This window comes from Bacillus rossius, chromosome 1 (genome assembly GCF_032445375.1).
Source record: "Bacillus rossius redtenbacheri isolate Brsri chromosome 1, Brsri_v3, whole genome shotgun sequence".
NCBI lineage: Eukaryota > Metazoa > Arthropoda > Insecta > Phasmatodea > Bacillidae > Bacillus > Bacillus rossius.
Genome location: NC_086330.1, coordinates 194,935,102 through 194,959,713, shown reverse-complemented (window position 1 = coordinate 194,959,713; position 24,612 = coordinate 194,935,102). Strand labels below are relative to the sequence as shown.

At 37.4% G+C, this 24,612-nt stretch overlaps 1 protein-coding gene across 9 annotated transcripts in view; it reads right to left on the bottom strand.

The window, feature by feature from the left end:
* LOC134527198 (importin-11-like) overlaps window positions 1-24,612 on the bottom strand; it is a 423,976-nt gene that overhangs the window by 374,298 nt on the left and 25,066 nt on the right. For 5 of the 9 annotated variants that reach the window (XM_063359649.1, XM_063359652.1, XM_063359648.1 and 2 more), the window contains exon 2: window positions 12,249-12,500. In XM_063359649.1, the coding sequence (XP_063215719.1) occupies window positions 12,249-12,487 (239 nt within the window). In that variant the 5' untranslated portion in view covers window positions 12,488-12,500. Of the gene's footprint in view, window positions 1-12,248; window positions 12,540-20,134; window positions 20,424-24,612 lie in introns of all 9 variants that reach the window. The other 4 variants (XM_063359647.1, XM_063359651.1, XM_063359646.1 and 1 more) reach the window with 3 other exon arrangements.

The following is a 24,612-nucleotide window of genomic DNA, read 5'->3' as shown; positions in this document are numbered from 1 at the left end:
CGTAACATTTTAGTCACACCACTACAACACGCGCGACAATCCACACACATGTCGTAGCACCTTGTCAAGGCAGAATCATGCAGGTGAACTGGTAGAGGGAGCTGCCCCAGCCCTCGCTGGGGATCCGGGCCGAGAGGCATGCATGCCTGTCAGGGCAGGGCTCTGGGGGCATGTTCAGTAGCTTTAAGTCTAGATTATATTAAGAAAAGGAAAAAAAAATAAAATAAAAAATAAAAAAAATAATAATAATAAATTATTATAAAATAATAAAATTAAAAAATATATATATATATAAAATACTGGACGAGGGCATCTCTCTGCTCGAACAATAATAGAATAGGACGACCTTCATTTATTTTCACTTTCTATTTTTCAGGTTTAGAAGACAACAGCCTGGGGGCTAGCTACAGCAATACTGGTTTAGCCTAACTTTGACCGAACTATATTGGAACGCAATAGTTCGGTCCTTCAGGCGGCCAGTGGTTTACTAATCTATGTAATTTCTTTTACCGTATCACCAACACGACCACACGATGATATGCCTGTGCGAGTGACGGCCTGAACTACCTTGTTACATGCAATAATGGGCTAACTACCCTAGCATGTTTCTGTGTTCCCAGGGGTTCGTAGGAGCGGCTTGCACAGCTTTACACTACACGCCACACCCGAATTTAACTAGGTCACTTGAAATTACAGCACACCGACAAGCCTCTATTGCACACCAACATGACACTACATCACGCCAGTTAGCCGATCTAGCTGGTGGGGAGCTCCTCTCCCCCGCCGAATTAGGTACACGTAACTTTTCTAGCATTACACAACCTACCAGCGCACACACAGGCCCGTGTGCCAAACTTATCCAACAAGACACGCGCCCCGCCCGTTGATCCAAGTGATTCTACAAAAGTGTGGGGTGCACCTGATTTACAATGCACTAAGCGAGTTATAGAAACTTCGGTTTCTGGTCTCGCACACACTAACTGCCCCGGATGGCAATATGATGGATCGGCGGCGGCCCCTACTCAGTTGCACCTGTGTTTTCGTACCATGTGCGTCTCTGCCTAAGGACGGGAGCAGATAGCAGTTCCCAAAACATCGCTTGTTTCTGTTTTGGAAAACTATTGTTTGTTTCGCCTTTTTGTTTTGTTGTGTTTTTAACTCATTTCAACTGTTGGGCTGAATTTTTGGGGTTCAATTCATCATTTGTGGGGGTTTTTCCATTCTCTTAGTCCATTTTCTTTGTTTTTCTTTGTTTGTTGACCATATTCCTGTTATGGAATATTATGTGGTTGGTGTATATATCCTGTCTACAACAGCAATTTTTGCTTAATTTGTGTTTTTGTCTTTTGGTTTTTTGAAGTTTTCTTCTACAGACATACATGTGCTTAGCAACGGCGTATGTCCAAATCTTACATCAAGTCAACTGATTAACCAATTTCAAGCCTGCTTCTGAATATGTTCTTTGAATGGTGCTCCAATGGGGAAGATTGATTTAGATGATGTTCTGGACACACCCTATTGCTGATTGCACTGTTATTTCGTGACAAAACCTCAAAACAGACAAAAAAGATAAATATGCAAACACACAAGAAAACAAATATATATCAGGTGATGCCAAAAGTTAAAAAATAAACAGCACAGAAAATTCTGCGGAAGGTATTATTCAAAAAATTATTACAGCACTGACGAACACAGTGGGCTAACAATGACGAGAAAGAAGAATAGTAAATAAATACAAAAAACCGTTTTAGACAACAACAATGACAAATAGAAGTACCCAATGATGGTACTAATCAGATTAAATGGACAACAATGAAAACCAGAGATGGACACCACAATGACGACAGCACAAACTAACACAGGCTTCCTAAGCCTACTGTGCTCATCTGTGCTGTCATCAATGAAGTGTTCAGAATATCTGTTTTGTCACATCGCTAGGTTCACCTTTGCATCTGTGTTGTACTTGTGTTGTCCATTTTATCTGTTTAGTACCATAGTTGGGTTCTTCTATTGGTCATTGAGTTGTCCAAAGTCTTTTTGTCTTTATTTAATGTTCTTGTTACTTCTGTCTTGTCGTCGTTAGCCCACTGTGTCCGTCTGTGGTGTAATAAATTATTGACTACTTCCTTCTTCAAAATTTTCTGTGCTGTCTATGTTTTAAATTTTTAGTTATTGCCTGAATTTAGCTTGTCTTCTGTGTGTTTGCATATTTATCTTTTTTTATATATGTTATTGAGGTTTTTTTATGTCAAACAGTGCAATCAGCAATGGCATATGTCCAAAGAAACATTTTAAATCTTCTTCAGGACTTTGAATGAAATGTTTTTACTATATATCACAGGGTAAATTTTTAAGCATAATGAAAAATTAAACATCAAATAAATATATCTAATATTTTCTGGAACATGCTGATTTTTATGTCAGAAAGCTAAATTTTATTAGATTTTTTTAACATGATTTATGTGAACTGTTTCCAACTATTTATATTTAATTTTTTAAGTATGAAACAAACTCAGGGTAAAGAAACAAGCTTCAAGTTAGAATTAAATATGTTGCTGGAAATTAAATTTTTGGAACTCCCAGCACAGGAATTTGTTCTGACTTTCACAAAGCACATCAGTTTTGTTATCTTTTCATGATTTTTGTGACTTATAGACACTTGTAAATATTTACTTATAACATTCCAGATCTGTGTCTTAACTTCATCTTGCCAACATATAACAGGGTGGCCACTCTATTGACACAACAGAATTCCAGGTTTATGCCAGGAATTTTAAGGTTTTTCTAAGAAATTTCATAAACTGTCACTAAATTAATACAAATATTTGTAGCTAACAATGGTTACATCAGTTATTAAAGCAAATTAACTCTTTGATATTAATTACCAACCATTTAATAATATGTAAAATAGAAATTATTTTGGTAGGACTTTATTACTCCTGCGATAAAAGTGAATTTTCTGAACATAATTTTGTAGCTACTGTATGTTCTTGTTGTGTTAACTATGACAGTAGCAATCAAAAGCAAAATTTTAACAGCATTCATATAAATTATATAGCAAACCATACACGCCAGAAAAATTATTTTAGCAGCTGCAAGGGATGAAGACAGTTCTCACATTAAAATAATAATTATTAACACAAACAATTTAAAATTTCACCAGTACTTTTGTAAGTTGAGAACTGTTAAAAACATGGTTCTTACTAAAAATTCTTCATAAAGAACCTTTCAATCACAGTAATCTGCTTATTATGAAGTTTGAGTTGTAAAATTACCTCCCTACTTGTCCGGAATGTTTTTTTTAATATTCACTAAAAACAACTTTAATCTTTGCTGTAAAATAAATATAGGTATATCAAAAATAATTTTAATGGAAAATTTTAATTAACATATTATTTTTCTTATGGTAGCCATTAAAAAAATTAATTATTAAAGCACAATGAAAAAATAATATAATTATGGCACCATCCATCTAGTTTATTCCAGGTTAAACATTATATTTTGGTTTTATTCTCCTATAGAGCCTCCAGTCATTCATGTGACACTCAAGGTAATAGTTTATAGTCTTGGCTTCTGTTTATTATTACTGTCTGTGTAAAAGTCAAAAAGAAACGAGAGAAGAAAGAAAATAAACTGAGCTTTAACTTCCGCGAATTCCTCTTTCTCAAGCTAACTGGCGAACCAACAGTGTTGCATTCCTCACATCCCTTGTGGACCAGTAAACAGCTCTCAAAAATGTGATGCAGTTCATAGGCACAGTTAAGCTGTGAAAAAAAAAAAAATCAAAAATGGCACAAGTGATGCAGTTTGAAGACACGGGCAGTTTTTCAACTAAGCTCTTTTCAACTTGCAAAACAAACAAATAATTCCCAATGGCTTTTAAAAATTCAGAGTTTTCCAGACACAAAAATAATTCTCAGCTAATTCAAGGTTTCCCAATTTTGCCAGTCAGGTGGCCACCTTGTATCTGCAGGCATGATCAGCGCTGGACAGTTACCCAACACAGCTGCAAGTAAAGCCTCATCACTACGGAAGGGAATTTTTTGGTACTTTTAAGTGGCATAAAGCGGTATTTTCAAACCCAGAAAGCGGTACTTTCAGGAGGGAAAATCGGTGTTTTCATATTAGTGTTTTAATGATTCCGCAATAGTTTTCTCGTGATGTATAAACAATTTTAACCTTCTGATGCTTCCAATTAAGTGAATTAATAAATGGGGAAGTGTTTTTTTTTTTAACTGAGGAAACAACATAATACATATGAAAACTTAGCAAATACAGTAACATTTCAGTTATTGCAAATAATTACTAAAAAAAAAAAGTTTAAAAAATACACAGACAACACATAGAAAATACTTGTAAAAAACAATTAAATTCACTGAAACACTTGGCGAATAATATTTTATCTTTAACATAATGTCTATGTCTGAGGAAACAGCGAAGTTTAACTTTCAAAATAACTTGCAGTGAACATTTCAACATCTTCTTGTTTCAAACGATGACACTTATCACTTAGAATGTTGTTGTAGTTAGAAAAAAACCTTTCGCAGTCAACGTTAGCACATGGTATCCAAACAGACTGCAAAGCAACACGAGCAAAGTAAGGATGGTTCACTGAAACCGCCATAAGGAGTGAAACAATGTTAACAGTTTGGTTTTCACTCAACTTTGTTTGCACAAGGAACTGCAGTTCCTTGTACCCCTGAAGTAAAATGTCTTCACAGAGCTTGGAGAGCAAGAACAGCTTTTTCAGCTTTTTGCCAAGTTCGGGAGAGATGCTTTCGAGCACAATTTCTGAGGGATCAAATACAGCAACATTTTGATAAAATTTCTGAGAAGGATCACCTGGCTTTAATGACAGGAGTTTTGTTGATGCATGTGATGCTGCTGTCACCAAGGCAGATGTGATTTTCCCTTTGAAGACAGTTTTTTCACAAGCAATCAAGAGCTCATTTACTTTCTGCCCAAAGTTTCTACTTGTAGCAAGCTGAAAACCTGCTCTATTTTGCAGATTTCACCACTGAGTGTGTGACTGCAAGGATATGATGACCCTTCCAATTTTTTGACACACTTCTTTTACAAAAACTGCCTGGATTTTCACACACTTAACATCATCCCTTGATGCAGTAGAGAAGTACTCTACTCCAGTGTTGTTGATACAGGAAATTTCATCACAGGGCAAAATTCAACAATGGCCTCAAGATTGTCGGCAAGGTAGGAAGCGGAGTTGTACCAGGAAGACCACCTTGACAACACTGGCATTGGAAACAGGGGAATGTCCTCACCTGGGAACTTTTCATCCAGGAACTTCTTAAACAAATGTTTTCTCTTGCGTGTGTTTAAAAATGCTGACTTTACTTTGGCAAGAGCCTTCTGAAGCTCAGGGAGGTTTTTTCCAAGCTCATTTACAACTAAATTGAGCTTGTGAGCCCAGTACTGCACAATAAGCACATGGTCGGCCATGGTGTCTTTTAGTGAGTCAAAACACTTTGCCATGTATCTGGCAGTGTCCGAAACAAGCACTAACACGTTGTCAAAGTCAATATTGTACTTCTTCAGGGAATCCAAAATAGCCCTGAAGCAGTTTTTGGCATTGGCTGTTTCCAGGGTATGGACATCACCAACAACAGTATCAATTTTGTCACTGCTATCAATTACTTTAAATAGCACAACAAATACACAGCTTCCTCTTGAGTCCGTAGTTTCATCACACAGAATTACTAACAGTTTGTCTTTTACCTTTTCTCTTACAATCATCATCTCTCTCTTGCTGCATTGATAGAAGATGCTGTTATTTTAGTACTCTTAGACAAGGAATATCACCAGCACCTTCAACAAAATCGTTCAGGAAATCTTTCAGATGCGGATTTTCAAGTTTTTTTAGCGGAATATTTGCTTTCAGAAAAGTTTCGTCACTCGTTTACCGAGGTATTGAGCCGTTTTTTCTTGCTTTCTGCACTACTGAAGCATGTAGCGTTCGAAGTCTGTAATTTTGCTTCAGGTCAACCTTTTTGTGCACTGATGTGCTAGGCAGATTTTAGGTGTTTTTCCATAGAATCTTTACGCTCCCACGCAACCTGGCACTTGCAAAATTTGCACATTACGGTGTGGCTATCCGAGCAATAGAATCCGTTTTTCTGATATTGAAATGCCCTGTCGTGAGCACTTAATTTATTGTTCGGCATTTTCGATACCTACTCTCACTTCAAATCACCTTTGGAATGTTTTTAATTCACCATGAACAAATTACCGATATTTGCCAGCAGTACAAGACAATTTGTTTATTTACATCTACATACGTACATGCGCTAGGCAAGTTTTACCGTGACTGCTGTCAGGCAGGTGCGCACTGCGAAGGTCGTTTTACTTCCGAGATGGGTTGCGAGGGGGTAGTGAAATGTGTTGACTATGAGGGAGGGAAAGCTATTTTTAAGTAGAGCAGCCCGAAAGATATTCGCCTAGCAACACAGTGACGTCATTCTGTCTGCATTCCAACCACCCGCATCTCTCTTTGTCTCTACTGCCCTCTTCTCTATCAAGTCACGCTTGGCCAAACCAGTCTGCATCATACCCCCTCCCCCCGGCCGTTACATATATACAGTGAAACCTTGCTATTAGGAAAGTTGATAATGGCGAGAGAAATCCTTGTAACTATGAGTACTCGTAATAACCGAATATAGAAAATTTAAGTCTAAGTTAGATTCCTGAACTTTCCAAAAAAGTTTCAATTTCACACCATATCTCGAAAACGGTGCACTTTAGTGAAAAATCGGATAGAATAAAAGTTGTAGCAAATTAAATTACGAATAGAAAAGGTCTCCGTGAAAATTTTTGTATCTACGACGGTTTTTGTTTTCATCACGAATGAAATGGTTCGACGTAATAGCAGCGCTCCGAGACGCAGCTAAAATAATCAATGTGTTCTGCACGAACAAGGAGAGGAGGTGGATGGGAGAAAAATGGGCAGGGAGGGAAGGAGGGAAGGATGTCTACTATCCATTATCCTCGCTGCGTAAGCTGAAGCTGTTTCTGAAAGGAAATACCAGCGTGTGTAGTGGATGTCATAGTATGGCACAGCTCAGACGCTGTTGCGATAAGACTAGAAATTTTCCACTATTCAGGATGGATTGCTACAATACATGCACAAATTGCTGAAAAATGGTTGCAGTGTCATGCACGAAATATTGTCATTAAAAGCGTGGGATAACGCACGGGAAAACAATTTTGTTGATGCAGGTAGTAGACCTAAGTGGAATATAAGCTTTATGCGTCACGAAAACCTGTCAAGATGAACAAGAAAATTGCTTATGTCGGAGGGGGAGATATGGTCACGACAGCTCACACGTTTATCTTTAGATTTCACTCTCTACCGAAAGCTAGACAGGAAATGTCCGGGGGGGGGGGGGGGGGTAAGTGGGCAGAAAGCGAAGGGGAAAGGAAACTTGTCGCCTTCAAGTGATAGCGCTAAACAGAGAGAGAGCATGTTGTTTGTCACCAGTCTCCCCCCCCCCCACACATCCTCATCCTTCTTCGCCCCTCCCTCTTCAACTTGCTAGAGTCCCAGTCCGCCGACACGACGCACAGTGGGAGATTTGCCCGATAATGTGGTCAAAAATACAAAAACCAATGTTATTTCATACAAACTTCATTATAGGGGTTTTCGAGGTCGCTGATTACGAATTTAATGTTAAAATCAATTAGTTAATGGCGGTTCATCTTATAGAGGCTAAAATAACAAAAAATACATATAATTTGTAGTCTATAATATGCATATTAAATGTTTGTAATTTTATTGAAAATTGCTCATCATTGTAAATAACATTTTGTATGTAACAGATATCTCATTCCCATTTATTGTTACAGTCAGTGGAACAAGTGATTCAATTTGCTGCTCGATATAGTTTTTTTTTCTCTTATAATGCATTCAGTGTTTTCATGGAGAATCTGCAGTCTGATTGGCCTACAAAACCTGGGAGATGAAGGCCTCGGATTCTTCCATATAACAATTTCGTCCCGAGATTTCAGTTCAGAAGAAACAAGTTGACACAAAAGACGTTAAGAACACATTTTTATCCAAATCAGAATCGTTGTTGAATCTTTGCTTGTACTCATTGTGTTCCGAGCTCCCATCACATTCCCATTTACAAATTAAACTTAATGCACGCACATCGTCGGGATGTAAACTTTGTATCACTTCTTCTTTGACTAGTAAAATACGTTGACAGGTGTGATCTAACAGACTTTGAAACTTCACTTCTGCACTTTTCTCAGTAACTGTGATACTCGTACGCGGTGCACAACACCTCGATTTCGCTTCCCTTACTGCTTCATAACTGGGATACAATTTGCAGTTGTATTTTCGCGCTGTTGATCTAATTACACTGTATTGATGCCTACTCAATTTAGCTTCAATTATTGTAGACAAAGCCTCATCTGCAGATATTGTCTTCTTGACTTGCATACCATATAACGCTTCCGATATTTCGAAGCTCTTGTTGGGGTAGTTGTGGTTATGTATTTTACTATGTTGGCAGTATCTATATTACCAGATGAACGAAGGCTCATCTGAGTGGCATAAGACAACATCGACATGTCTACATTTGTACGTAGTTGCTCTGTTCTCCTTCGTTTCGTTCGTTCACTACTTGAACAAAATTTCACGGAAGGGCATCCACGTTTCTTTGCTGACTCTCCAGAACTGGGATTACTTACCGGAATACAAATGTTCTTCCTGAGCCATGCTTGATTTTTATTCAGAAAATAGTCAATGTTTCTTGAATATTCTTTACATTTAGTGTTTAGCTTAGAAAAAAACGTGGACAAAGCAGGCCTTGCACTCGCAGGTATTGTTATAATGCAACCCCGTTTCTCGGACAACACTTTCTGTAGGTGTTCCAGACTAGTTCTTATATCTGAAGTTAAGAAGCCCTTCAGCATTAAGAATAGCTCCCTCCTAGTATATGCCAGTTCTTCTTCTCCTGATCCTAAAATGAAAATTTTGCCTGACTGCAATGCAATGGCACTTATTAAAATCATTGGGCGGGTAAAAATGTTCAGATCAGGGAAAGAGGGAAATTGGTTTGCAGTAATGGAGTCCTTTCTTGGATTATTTTTGTATGAATAGAGTAACATAGATGAAAAACAATTTGGAATATTAAAAACATAATATTCACAAATTATTAATACCATTTTGTTGAATATAATTACAATAGTGTAATAAAATGCACTGATATTTTTATGCCATTCTGTTATAGTGAAAAAATAAAATACCAAAGAAATAGTCAACAAAATTCTAGCATAATTAAGATGTCAAAAATTGTTCATTACATTGTGTTGTTTTTGGTGAATTCGTTTACAAGTTCTTTGTTCAGTGCTAATTTGCGTTCGCAACAGTAGACCCTTAGGAATAATGTCTTATTCGCGGGATTCATTCTTGGTTATGGTCGATCCGGAATTTCTTAAGGGGGGAAATGTAACTGACTTGGCCCTAGAAAAGCTAGTTTTCTCGGAGTGCTTCCCATTTCACTGTTGTATTCCATTCATGCTTCGATTCTACCCCAAATCACAGTCACTGGCACTGAAGACCTAGGCTGTTAAACTTCGCTCAAATTTCTCAATTGTTGCCATTTCTTCCATCGCATCATTCCATACAGTCTCGTGAACTAATTTAGGAAGTTTCTTCATCTCATTAGATAACAAAAATTGAATTTTAAAACAACACAAGACATAAACTTAATAAATTCCTTATGGGTTTGTGTGTACCCACCCATCATTAAATGGTTATTTTACAGCTGGAAAATCTAAAAGAATTGTCCTTCTTAGTGAACAACTTTGAAGGACTTTAGATTTGTTTCTTACCAGTAGTAAAAAATTCCGTATCAATAAAAAATCGCACTATACCAACACTACATGTGGTTTTCATCAAAGATTTCTGAAAGGCTAGACCACCACTAGTAAACTTCTCCAGACTTTAACATACATCGATGACGATGTCGAGAATGAACTGACAATTAGTGAAACTTATGAAGGAATAAGAAAAAAGGCATCTGGTATTGAATGGGCTATGCACATTGTCGACAATGATGGGTCGGCTTAGACCCGCCATAGCCTCAGGGAGTCGCCACCAGTGCAGCAATGAAGGAAAAAATATCTTACACAAAGTGTAGCACATATTAGCAGCTAGTTATTGTAAATTCGTATTACTAAAACAATAAACTAAACACTCTATTTCGAAAGAAAGGTGCATAATGTGGCATACCCAACTAAAAGCCTCGATGTAATATGATAAAACTAAATTTTCATTATGTTCACAAAGTAGCTTTAGAAAATAAAGCAAAAAACATTACAGCTTTATATAAAACAACATAAGGCAGCGATATAGACGCCATATCTCCAGGAATTGCATCCATTTTTCAGAACTTAAAAATATCAATTTTTACGGCCGCGACATTCACTTTAGTACAGCATGGAATTATCTTCAACATGGTTAGGTACACCCAACTCACTCTACCCTCACTTGTCATTTTCCGTGAAACCTCAGGATATGGGAATTTCTCATTGCCATATCCGGTTTCCCATGCAGGGATGATCTAACATTACTACCACATCGCCAGTTTCGTCGGGATTTCAAGTTCGCGATTTACATTTTGACCACGTTTTCGGGCAAATCTCCCACTGTGCGACGTAGCGACCACAGAATAAGGAGGGAGAGTAGCGACGCACCACGCGCAACCCTCCCTCCCCCCAATTACTCCTCTTGCTGGCTGTGTTTACTATGTGAAATTTTTTTTTTCTTTGGAGATGCCATTCAAATCATCGTACTTACGAGAGGACCGACATAGAAGCACTCCTAATTACCAGTATGATTTACGTAGTCAATACTGACGGTGCATTACAAAACTGTTGTAACTTTGAAGGTCTCGTAGTAGCGAAGTTCCACAGTAGATAATCCCGTTTTTCCACACCGTTCGCATTGTGATTTTACTACCCTGTTGCATATGCCATCAAATACCACGTTTTGTAATTAAGTGTATGTTTAAAACTGTTTTATTAATAATAATGTGCAAGTTTTGCTATTTTTCGCATTTTGCCTGAGAATTCAAGCGGATTCGCGAATAATTCGCGACCGCGAAATATTCCCTTTCCTACTAAGCACACACATCTTACACTTAAATATATATAAAGCAATCTGATGAAAAATGATGTAGTATCCTTCTGCATACAACTTCAATTTCGTCCAACAATCATTACTTCATGAACTATATACAAAAAATTTCTTATATATATGATAAAAATAAATATAAAAAGCAATAAACTTTTTTTAAATCTGTAGGCTGTAATCAAAAAAATAATTCAGAAGTCTAGGCATTTTGACTTAGCTTTTCAATAGTAAATGAAAGATCTTAATGTTTTAAAGTCATCAAGCTACATGATCTTAAATTCTCATTGAAGTTATAAATTAATAATCTATTTGAACTCTGGATTTTAGCAAAATAAAATTTTAACTATCCTATGAGAGTATAAATAAATATTTAAATTATACATTACTTTATAAGAGCAAAGCAATACATAAAAAAATCCCTTAACCACACAGAGAGAAAAAAGAATGCTTGAAAGACGAAGAAAATGATATGCGAGACAAAATGGTTAGAATGATACAATTCTTTGGGGATCAAAAAGACTATTTTGTATTGTTTATGTAACTTGAAATTATTTTTACGTGAATGTTATGACATTATTCACAGATAAATGAACTCAAGCTGCTGATTATGTAAATCACAAAAACATTCATGAGCATCTACCTATACACTCTGACTGCAATTTAACAAGAATACTAGCTTCGACACCAAGGCAATGAATGAGGCAATGTAATTCAACTGAAAGGCTCTTGCAGCTCACTTTAAATGGGATCAAACAATAAGGTCTAAACTTTAAAAGACCAAAATATATTGAATTTACACTTGTAAGTTTTTCCTGAAGACTACACACAACAAAAAAACTATTTGTTTTTGCAGACATAAAATAAATTCTTAGACCAGATGTATGGTTATGAAGCATGCTTCAAACCAGATCATCTAATCAAACTGGTTTTGTGGATTATACATCAAAAATAATTTTAGTTAGATCACATTTATTTACACATTTTTACAATTTGTAGGCATGAATTGAACAAGGCAAAATTGTTTGATTGTTCGATTGATTGTTAAAAATATAAAAACTTTCTATCATACTAATCACAATCGCACACATACTTGGGTGCTGCCTTCCTCCAGAAGCGGTCGATGCCGTTCTTGAAATAGAGCACGGCCAGCCACCGGACGTTGACATCGATAGCATGGTTGGAAACTATGTTGAGCAGCACGCTGTAGAAGCCGGGCTCCGTCTCCCACTGCTTGAGCCGCTGCTCGGCAGGCTTCAGGACACCCACGTCCTGGCTTGCTGCCTGCTGGAGCGTCTCCAGCACCAGAGTCCCCGCCGCATTCAGCTCCATGCTAGCACATCACCTGCCAGCAACACCCAGGCCTTCCTCAGATCCAGATCCCCTGACAACAATACCCAAACCTTCCTCAGATCCATGCTAGCACATGCCAGCAACATACAAGCCAATCACATACCCATGCCAGCATATCACTTGCCAGCAACATGCCCAAAATTATACTCTCTACAGAGCATTCCACTCTTAGATTGCAGTGTGGAAGTAAATGGGTGCTTTCTCTCTCCAACACATGCCGACTGCTGTTAGCACTGTCCTCTTTTCATGTGCTGTTGCCATACATCATACGAATTTAAAATTGTATTTTTTAGGCAAAGCATTTTTGCATATTGTATATGATTAAAATATATATAAGGCAATGTATATTATGCATGCTTAATTGCAATTTTAGGAACCAAAAATATTTTTAAAAAAAAGGTAACTCTCTCACTCAGAACTATTTTGAAGTATTCCAAAATGTATCACATCAAATAAAATTAACCAACAGGTATACTCAATTCAGTTTTTTGTAAATAAATTCATGTTTTAGGACACTACCAAATAAATCTCAAGACAAAACTGTTCCATGTTTCAGTTACATAATTTTTTTTTAAATCCTAAACTGCATTTCCTTAAAAACTAACACATCATAAAGTTGGTATGTTGCAAAGTATTTTGCTATTAAAGATAGATGCAACACCATCTCAATTGCTCATACAGTTTTCACGTCCATAGCTGTAAAGACATGTCTTATCAGCATAAGACCATGCTGTAATAGCGGCTCACTCCGAAACTGCTTCATTAGAGGAAACAAGGCCATGTGTTTGGAGATGTGGGGTCTTGCAAGCAAGTTAAAAGATAAAGGCTACCTTAGTTCAGCTATTTCCTTCCACACGCATTTCTGGATAGTCTGCCAGTCAATGCTGTGTTTCATGACCAAACAACGCATTGTGTTCGGTGACTCGTTTCAGTTACACTTTTGACTGGTTATTTACTCACATTATGTGATTTTATTTTCCGCCTTGATGTGGATTACATAAATTTTAACTTTGGAAGGTGGAACTACAAAGAGAAACTACATTAGTAAGCTACGAGGGAGGGAGCGCAAGATTGTGTAGAAAGTATTTTTCAAAAAACATAAGTGTGAACAAACCATTTATGCCCTTAGGACGAAAATGGAATGACATAGTACCATAAGTATGCCCCATAAAGTAAAACTGAAAAGGAAAGACAAACAGAAAAATTCCCGTAAACAATCTTACGATGGCATTGTACTAAGTGGATCGTTCACACTTTTTTTGTTTGCTAGCATTCCTCCCACTTTAAATATTATTCTAGCAAAAGTGACAAATCAGTCAGATTTCCCTCGTACCACACTGCATTAGTTTCTTCATGACACTGGGTTTGAGTATTTAAGAAGGGGAAACAAGGCAGCATTTATAGAATGTGATGATATAATTCGGTGCCAACATACCTACTTGAGAGAAGTTAAAATATTTAGGGATTTAGGAAAGCCAGTTATGGGGCTCAGTGTGGACAAGGCATGGAAAGACACAACAGTGAAGAGCACTCGACAGGTAGCCATTGAAGGCCTTAGTTCAGGCTTTAAGCCTACAGGATGTGGCGCACGTTTTGCATTAGTGCACGCAGGTGATGAGGATGGTTTCAATCAAAAAGCTTCTCTTACTTTCTTGTGCAAAAACACAGCTGACGTTCAAGATGAAATTACTGCAGATGGGTATGAAAAGTGGTTTGCCGAAAAACTATTGCCAAACTCTCCGAGGGATCTCTTATTGTTTTAGATAATGTGTCATACCATAGCAGGATGTGTGAACCAATTCACATGAAACATTGGCATTTAGGGGGTATAAAACACTCACGGAGAAAAACATTTTGTATGATGTCATTATGATTAAGCAGGAATTGTTACACATAGTAGGACGGGAAATGCATAATTATAAAAAATACAAAACTTGAAGAAATAGCCAAAAGCGTAGGACGAACTGTACTCCCTTGCCCCCATATAATTGCAAGCTCAACCATATCAAAATGGTATGGGCACAAGTGAAAATGTTCATAAGACTGCATAACAAAACTTTCAAGGTGCATGATATGGAGTCCTTAATAACACAAGGTTATGACCATGTATAAAAAAAACTGGAAAGATTATTTAGAAAAGGTGAAAAACATGGAAGAAGATTTGTGGAGAGCTGACAAACTTCAAGATGAGGAAAGCTTTTTGATAAGTTTGGCCTCATCAAATTCATTCCAGTCATCTCCAATACACTATCCCATTCTTCTGGTCAGCCCTGTGCTACTCTTATAGAAGGGGTACCAACTTGGTCAGCGGTAGCGATAGTTATTAAAAGGTATGTGTTATTAATTTATTTATCAAGTTCACTTTACAATTTCACTTTAGTATTTCATATGAATTTGCACCAATGAATGTGTGTGCACAGTTTCTTTTAAGTTAAAGTAAAAAAAAAGTGGCAATTTATTACAAACTGATAAACATGATAGTATAAAATATTATAAATTACAATATGAGTTCTTAAAATGCTTCTGGTGCAATCAGAATTCTAAAGAAACGCATCTCCTGAAATTCAGAATGTGTGAGAGAAATGGCAACAGTGCACACCATAATCCATGTACTGCAATCTAAGATTGACATGGTCAATATACTACACTTCTGCTTGCAAGCTAACCATGGGATACCTTATAGCCTGGAGACATCCAAACACGTGTTGCAAAAACTTGGAGCTCAGAAACCATAATCAATAAAGCACAGCATTTGTATGGCATGGGCTGTTGGTTCAATCCCAACTCCAGCATTTATGCGCACATAGTCGATACCCAAGTGGTTGGGAATCCACTATATTGATACAGTACAAAATTTTACATTATGGTGTTTTCTTATAAGATACGCATGATTTGCTGTATTAGTTTGTTTTTTTCTTTTTTATCTAGCTTTGCTTTCAAAATCAAATAATTCTGAATTTTGAAAATAAAGGTAGGTCGCACAGATAATACTAATTCATATCTTTAAAAAAAAAACGAAACCCTGAAATTTTGCACCGTAACAATATTCTTGGAGATTTTGCTTCTGCATAACCATGTTATGTATAATATAACCAAATCAAAATAATCAAATCAAAGCAGCTAACACCATCTGTTGTAGTGTAGTCATATGGTTGTAGTATTACTTGTACCTATATGAGAATTATTTCTTGTGTATGATGTTCTACTTTTGAAGGTGTTTGGAGACTAAAAGAAGAGATTAAATGAGTGGTACAAAGTATGATAGTTTTATTAAATGTTTATCCATACTCAGAAAGATTACTGAAACACCATCAAGGATTGCTTTTTTACCTAAAAGCAATGAAACTTTAGCATAAAAAAAAAAATATTTAAAATTAAACACATTGCATCTGTTCGAAAGGGCAGATTTCTCGTTCGCAAAATTTCCAGATATCCTGCGAGCAGTGTAATTTGTCAAAACGTTTGCTAACTAATACACAGGATGGGTAAACTCAATTCCTTGTAATGTCTTTATAGGAATTAAATTTATTCTAGTTGTTTTCATTACTGTTACAAGGATACTAGAGATGTGGCAACGAGTGCCTGAATCGTGGGAGGAAACCAAAGAAAGAAGAACAGTGATATGATAATGAAGTTAAGGTGGAGGAAAATGTGCAGTTTGCACCACCTCCTTATTCCTTACTCAAAAGTTAACATGAACAAAACAAGGGCCTGGAAACGTAATGGTTAAAAGCTAGTTAAAAAAATTAAATTAAATCATAGGCGAACCATCGGAGGCAAGCATTCAAATTTAGTGTTTACACTCAAACACAAGTTGGGTGTAACGGTGGATCAATTTAAAGAAAATGAAAAAATAACAACACTGGAAATTGGTTACTGATCGATCATTGCTTTAATATTTCTTTTGTTTCTCTTTTTTTGAGAAGGCAGTAGTGATGTTTCTGTTGGTTATCGTTAGTAGGATGATATAATAAGGCAATGGCGACTTGAAATTTACAATATCTTTGCAGAACAATAGCTAGACAAACATGGAACTATAAGTAGCTATATGTTGGCCGGCAAAACCTCTCTTACCTAATAGCTTTACTTTGGATAGTTTTCTTTAAATTTAACCAATAATTCAATTTAAGTTTAACGATGGCATTTTGAGAATTATAACCATTATGGATACTATATTAAATTACAAAAAAATTACATGTTATGTTTTCTTTTAGTTTAGTCTCTCAAATATAAATTTTCTTCTTGTCACTATGGTAAAGTCCGTGCATACGGTAAAGTGAACTTACAATGTATAACAAACATCTTAAATTTTGGTATTAAACTTATCTGTCTATAAGCGCAAAATGGAGGCAGAATAGATGGTCCTAAAGAGGTAGTGGGCAGAATGGCGACTGCTCCCTGAAAAATGCAGCTCAAAATCAGCACTGATTGTGGGGCTCGTGGTTGCTACTTGACACTGGGACCCCACTGTGAAACAAATGTTCGCACAGGAGTAAAAAAAATTAGGGTAAAAGGGTAGAAGCAAGTGGCCACAAAGGGCTAGAAAAAGGCTCAAAAGGAGCGGAGTTGTAAGTACTATTTACCAGAATGTGGAGAAGTTTGGTGGTATATAATCCATCACAGAAGCAGTCCACAGGAATGGAGACATGGAAGCAGTAGACCGAACTACAAATGAACACACTACAAGAAGAAGAGAGGAGAAGAGGGAAAAACCCCTTCATTTCGTGACAACATTTTACGTGGCAGTCGGAAAGTCTCTATCACAAGAGATGCAGTAGAACGCAGAAGAGCTAGTGATGGTTCCACATGCGTTCCAGAGGGAGTTTGCCCAACAACTTCTCACGAGGCCCGGAAGTGTCACCTAGTTAAGGTTCCCAGGGGGCTTCAAAAAAAGAAGAGAAAAGAAATAGATGTTAGCCTGCGCCTGGAAATGCATGGGCGTGGCTGTATCACCCAGGAAGAGGGGTGCTAGAGAGTAGTGATCTGGGGAGGGGATTTGTCATTGCTTTCGCCACAGGTTTTCAGAGAGACAGCAAAAATCTGAGCGGGTGGGGGTTGCAGGGGTGTGCTTGCACTGTGCCACATATACAGACACACACTACAAAAGGAGTGCTCCAGAAGCACTAAAACAGAAGCTGGGCACGTGACCAAAATTGCAGAGCCCAGCCAATACTCTACTGTCATCCATGACAAGGCTTGTTGAGCTCGGCTGTAGCCCAAGACGGGCAGCTAGCCAAAGACACGGTGGTCGAAAGAAATTACAAGCCAGTTCATGCAAAAAATTGGACAGCTAGCTCTGCATGGAACCATAGCGCATCGGACCGAAGCGCTGGGACACTGTCTAACACGACTGGATAAAGGTTAAGTCAAGAGGGTATAGTAGGAAGAACAATATTAAATCTGGCCCTCTAAATAAAGTCAACATTAAAAAAAAAATTAAACTGTACTGATTGGTGGCACAAGGTTCAAAGACCAGGAAGTCACCCTCACCCAAGGTGCCTTGCCTGCAAAGGACCATACCCAGCAGGACTGCCTTATGAGGGAGAAATCACAGTAACAAATACAGAAGAATGAGGTCTAGAAAAATCTCAAAGCAAACCTATGGCCCAGAAGAGTTGGAGACGGCCACAATGTTATATGTATTAAGAAGTGGGCCACATCCAGTAGAATTGCCCAATGCGTGAGATGGCATTGCAGCATGGACAACAGCAGCACATTGTTGCATGTTCGAGGTGAACAGGTTTAAGGAGGAGGCAAAGTTATGAGGATACTAGAGGCAAGGCAGTGAGGCAGGCCAGTCGATCCGGTGTGCCAACCAGCGGGAGGTCCAGGGGATGCCCACCTCCAGAACAGGTAGCAGCCATTCTTCTGCGGTAATCCGATTAGGAACAGCACCTCCCTCCCTGTCTCTTTAGAGTTCAGTATGTTCTCAGAGCCCCATCTGCGTGAAGTGGCATAACCATTGTTCTCAGAGCTTCAAGTGTAAAGTTGGGATTCTGATTTTCACGACACTTGGGAGGGCTACGAGACCTATCCAAGTTGGGACTGGAATGCAGATAGTAGCCTGGAATGCAGATAGTAGCCTGGCCTGCAGATAGTAGTATGAAAGTGACAGAGGCTGGTGGCGACACCGACGGACCCTCAGAGTGACCTGTGAAGCAGTGATGTGGAGGGTGAGTGACCCCTAGGCGAGCAACGGGCTTGGTGTGCGAAGATTGGTGCATCAGGGACCGAAGCATCTGGGACTGTGTTGAGTGAGTCGTGAGAGGCAGTGTGTTAAGACAGAGGTGCACATTAAGAGACGACCAGTAGAGAGATCCACTGTTGAGCCAAGCTCCAATGGGGAGAGTAAAATGTGGATTTGATGATAGTGTGATTAATTTGTAGTGAGACATTTTAAGTGTTGTATTTAATAGAGTGTGTAAATATTTACTACGAAATATAACTCTAGATAATTAATTGGACTCTCTTTTGTTCCCTATTTGTAACATTACTTTTATATAAAATTAAATGAAACAATACCAATAGTAATAATAAAATTTAACAATTAATTACTTGTACTGTTTAAAGACAAAACACCAGCCAAACAAAACACAGCAATTACAAAGGGAGTAGCGAACCAAGCCAGTGGCATTTTAAAGTCGCCTTGGTTAAACTGAGTTAATTGTCGCAATGACTGAATGCACAGATGAGTGGTGCGTGTAACCGAGGCTTAAAGACTTGTAGAGCTTCCAGCTTTAATGACCGAACTCTATATGCCTACACATTGTTTGATAAATCATTTATCTTGTTATAACTATATTTGATTAGTGTATTTCAAACATAATAATGTACCAAACTAAAGTGTGTGTACCAAAGAAAATGATAAAATCAATTTCCACAATTAGCTATGAAGACTAATCACACTAAATTTCAATGTACTTGGAATGGGCACCTTATTTTAAAGAAACATTAAAAATTAACTCAAATATATCAGATGCAACATTAATAATTATGTATTTTTAGTGTTATTTTGTGAACAATGTATTTCCCATTCAGTGATCTAAAAAGGGATTTCCAACAAAAAATGCAATGTATTAAGTTGTAAATAGATAGGGCTTATGTCAGAAATACTAATGATTCCAAGTGTTGCACAATTCAATCAGTACTAAAAATACAATCACAATAAGATAATACTTCAATTGTTAATCTCAAAATAATTTTGCTTATTCTGAAACTTGTATTCAAAAACAAATATAATTGCATGCTCTGGTTTAACTCAATGCTTGAAGAGCTTGACTTCCGAGTCTAAATTACTAAAATTTATGTGTACAATTAAATTAAACAGTGTGTGATTCAACATGTAAGAATAGACTAATCTCGTCAAGTTAAAGTTATATGAATCAGTTGGCAACAATTGGTATCAAAATAATTCAATTCAACCAAGAAGTTAACAAACTGTAAATTCCTTTATAGTTGAAATAAATGAATTAAATTTAACTTAGACATGAAGGCAGTGGTGCAATATTACCTTTAAGGAACATACAGTACCTTTAGCATTGTGATATCGAACAGAACTATTCAACGCTCCTGAAGAATAATAATCAATGTATCATCTACCAGCAGCAATTAGTAGTCGTCACGAACCACAATCCTATTCAGGTTCCTGGGGTTTCGACTGGTGACTCGACGAACAGAGTCTGAGGTTGGAGTCAGCTATAGATGGCTCTTTGGATGGTCACATGATATCACTTCCTTCCTTCCTTCCTTCCTTCCTTCCTTCCTTCGGTCTACGTAGGGGACTTATCCTTAACTCATGTGCTGAATGTCTTGATGTTGTAGTTATTCTTCTAAAAGTAACACTTATCTTGATGTCCTAGTTGTATTGCATTTAGTTCACTTGTAGGATAGTAGTTATATAGTCTCTTGCTGTGAACTACACAATCAATGCTATATTCTGGTCTTCTTACAAATTCATGCAGTGATTCAAATGTTCAATAATCTTATTACCATAGGCGTGCGCACGGTAGGTGCCACAGGTGCCTTGGCACCACCATTAGGGTTAACGTTATTTTGTTTTTTACAAGCAGAAATAATACATTCTTACAAAAATCCGTATTATTTCCAAAAAATATGTTTTCCAATCGTGTAGAGTTACAGATATGTGCTCATAACACTATCAGTATATCAATTATCAATCGAACCAACTATACACACGGAAACAAGCCAGTTGCAATCACTTGTGTTGTACACGCGGGCCGCGGCTACGAAACTTCTGAAATGTAAATACTTCTCCTAGTTCTCCTCGAATTACATAGAATGCACGCTCGGTGTCCACTGTTCACTCCACTCGGCAGGCGGACGAAATAATAGCCGCCGTCCACCAGGGTTTATTTAAAAAAAGAGAGAGAGTTTAGTTAGTTAAAAGGAAAGGCTTACTCGATGACTTATATGCAGTCGCCGACAAAACATTTTTGTTGTATTCCAAAAGTTAAAACTTTTGCCCACTCTTATTTGTGTATTTTTATTATTTTAATATTTTACATATTTTAGGTATATTACAAAAACTCCCTTCATTTGTTGATTTTAAAAATTAACATTTGAGAATGTTTTTTCTAGCATTTATTTGGCGTCTTCAGAAAACATATAAGTACGGTTTTTCAAAGCCACCAGCATGAATTCCGTGCAAACAATTTGTGCAATTTACTTTATGGCTCAACAAAGCTTAAAACTGTAAATAGTTTAGTAGTTTTCCTGGTGGTTATAACGTTCAAAGCCATAATTTGTCATAAAAAATGTTAAAATTTTTACATCTTTGTATTTAATGTTTTTGTCGGAAACACCTTAAATAGCACCATTTTGCGTTTTCAAATCCAAATTTTTTCGGGGGAGGACCCCCGGACCCCCCGCTTTAGGCTCGGGCTCTGTGAATGACAGGGCTGTTGTGTAATTTGGCACCACCAATACTGAAGTCCTGCGCACGCCTATGCTTATTACAATCCATTAAATATAATATTTCTTCACAAATTATAATGGAATTCTTCAGTAATATTGTAGAACATATATTAAACAGTTTACTCATCCTTAAATACATTACTCACAATTAATTATAATCGTCTAAACATGCTTCTGAACTACAAGTTAGTTTCTTATAGTAGGTACAATGATTTTGTTCCGGAAACTTTTTGTTGATTTCACATGGAACATCAGCTATCACAAAATTATTTCCTTATACAATTTGTTTTCTTTACAATAAAAGATAGATATGTACCTATAATTTTTGCACCACTTCCTCTTCAATCATAGATTTAGACAATTCATATACTTAACTATCCAAAAACAAAACACTTGAAAGTAAACAAACAATCAACACAAATTTCCATATCTCATAAAGAACACTTGAATAAATAGTAATTATTACTAGTACAATTGTTTTGTAAATTTAGCTGTTAAAATTTTTAACCGAATAAATAATATTCTATAAAGTTTGCCACTGTACCCATTATGTTAACATTACTAGTATTAACGTGGATATTTCTACCTGATCTAAATTAAACCAAACTACAGATTATACATGTTATTTTGGACAACAAAAACATAAAAAAGCTGAATTTTAGCAGAAATATTCACACAGAATAAGAACTTTCAGATTGTTTTAGACAAAATGATTTTGATCTAATTTTGTATACAAAATTGAAGACACAGTTTATGAATATTTTTCATAGTTTTTATTCATCACAACTCTCAAAAATTAAATTTAAAATATTACAAATTTGCAAAATGATGGCTTTAACCTTTAAAATTAAGTTTGTGTTATCAACTTATTTTCAGCTTATAAATTAGGTAACTCAATACAAAAATATTGTAGATTGCTTAAGTCTCTGGTTTACCCGCCATACAGGATTAAGTAATTGGTTTTTGACAATTACAGACTTGAATGAAAAATAATCTTTAAAATTAGTTTTATGGAAGCAATTTTATTATGTATACACCCAGTTAGGGAAACTCAGAAAGAATTTGGAGTGAGCGGAACGCAATTATTCAGGCAAAAATTTAAATGATAAATATCCGCTTAAGTTTTCACATATTACAAGTAGCACATATCTGGGGCCAAAATGCACTATAGAAAACAAAATACAATGCTTATGTAATGGAACATTTATAGATATTATCTTGAATAAGAAGTAATGGCAAGAACGGTTAATCCTGAAATGTATACTACATGATATCATGCTTTCAGTGCGTGTTAGGACTGACATAAAAATTTGCCTTTCAGTTCATAAAAACCATTAAATAAAGAGTTGTATAGAACAAAACACCTATTATAAACAGTTAAATTGTTACGTACGCTGCGCTGCAGGTAAACACTCAAAAATGAATAATTAAATTAAGGCCTTGGAAGCGTCAGCCCAGAAAACAAAACAACAACAACAATAATCACAGAGGTGCCCAGACGTCGTACAAAAGAATTTTATTTATAACCTCCTACAGGAACTCTAGGAGGCTATGTGGATCAAGGATGAATAATAAAGAAATAACAAGACTGTTGGTTTGATTTATAAAACTGCCCTTTTACTAAAATTATTTTCTTAGTTTTTTTTGTTGTATCTTTCAATTACACATGTATTAAAATATATTAATCACAAAAAGGAGGGAGCCCCGGGGCAACAAAATACATATAAAAGTAAAACAATCATACCTCTTGAACTTAACACTGATTTTAAGTGAGCTCGCAGGCTCAAAAGAAAGAAACAATTACATTGTGTTTTTAATTTTCTTTTCAAATGAAATTTAATTATATCCTGTGTCCTGGCACCGGAGGTTTTAATAGATTAAAGTCCATAAGGAATCATTTTGTGTAGAAAGTTGTATCTCGACCGGAGAGAGGAGAAAACTTCTGACTGCATGAGCCCAATCACGGACTGCTAATTTGGCAGTGAAGTTCCATTCTAATTTGGAGTCTTGAAGCTAATCTTGCAGCTAAACTTGCAGCTAGCCTTTGGAGTTAAACTTTGAGATAAACTTTGGAGCTAATTTTGGAGATAAACTTGGAGATAAACTTCGAAGCTGAACTTGGAGCTAATTTTGGAGATAAACTTGGAGATAAACTTCGAAGCTGAACTTGGAGCTAATTTTGGACCCCGCCTTCAACCAAAGTCCCAAATTACTTAGACAGGCGGCTAAGCCTGGGCAAGACTATGTCCAGGGAAAGGAAAAAAAAGGGGGGGAGGGATGACGACCACTTACCCAAAACAGCGGGGTGAAGTCATGTAGGCTGGCTCCGGGGGCAGAGAAGGCAGCTCCCGGCACGGAAGTTTGCGGTAGTCATGATGAAAGATAATGAAATTAATTTAGATTAGCAAAAACCTATTGCGGGCAGCAAAATTTAAAAATAAGAAAATTGAGGCCTCTATGCCTTGACGTTGGCGACTACATGACGTAGTGTCGAGTCTTGGTCGAACAACGGAGATTGACTCTCGCGGATCGCGACGCGTGGTCCGCACAGACCAGATGCTGCCCGCCGAATCCTCGAAATATGGCGTCCGGGCGCCTAATTAAAGAAAGTAACTGCCCCCATCCAAAGAAAGGGGGGGGTGATTGCCCGAAGGGGTCCGGAAATGCCCGAAGGGGCGAAGCAGACTACAAAACGCTCGCCGCACTCTCACGCGAGTCGCCGGCGAACTAAGATCGCAATCGTACTGCGACTGCTGCCAAGGTCGATTATGACAAGCTGTCTCTTATGGGAGAGATGAGTAGTGCGCTCTGGCGGCCAAGATGAGAACCTGCCTGGAGGGTCACCAAAACGTCCACTAGAGAGCACTGAGCACTCGCCACCGGCAGACAGAGCGAGGTTAGGATTTTTCCTGCCGCTAGACTTCGCTGAGGGCTCTTTTTGACAAGGGCGAAAGTCCTTGAAGAGACAATGTCCCCGCCCGGGGTTCACTGGGGGTCGATGCTCCGAGTGGAAGTTCTCGTGAAGCCACAGGTGGGTGATGAGGGAGGGGGGGGGGGGGTCTAAACTTGCTAAGTCGCCTGGGAAAGGCGTCATGTGGACCGTCCCAAGGTGTCGTCCAGGGCTGTAACATAGTCCAGTACGTGCTGGCAAAACCCTTACCTATTCTTGC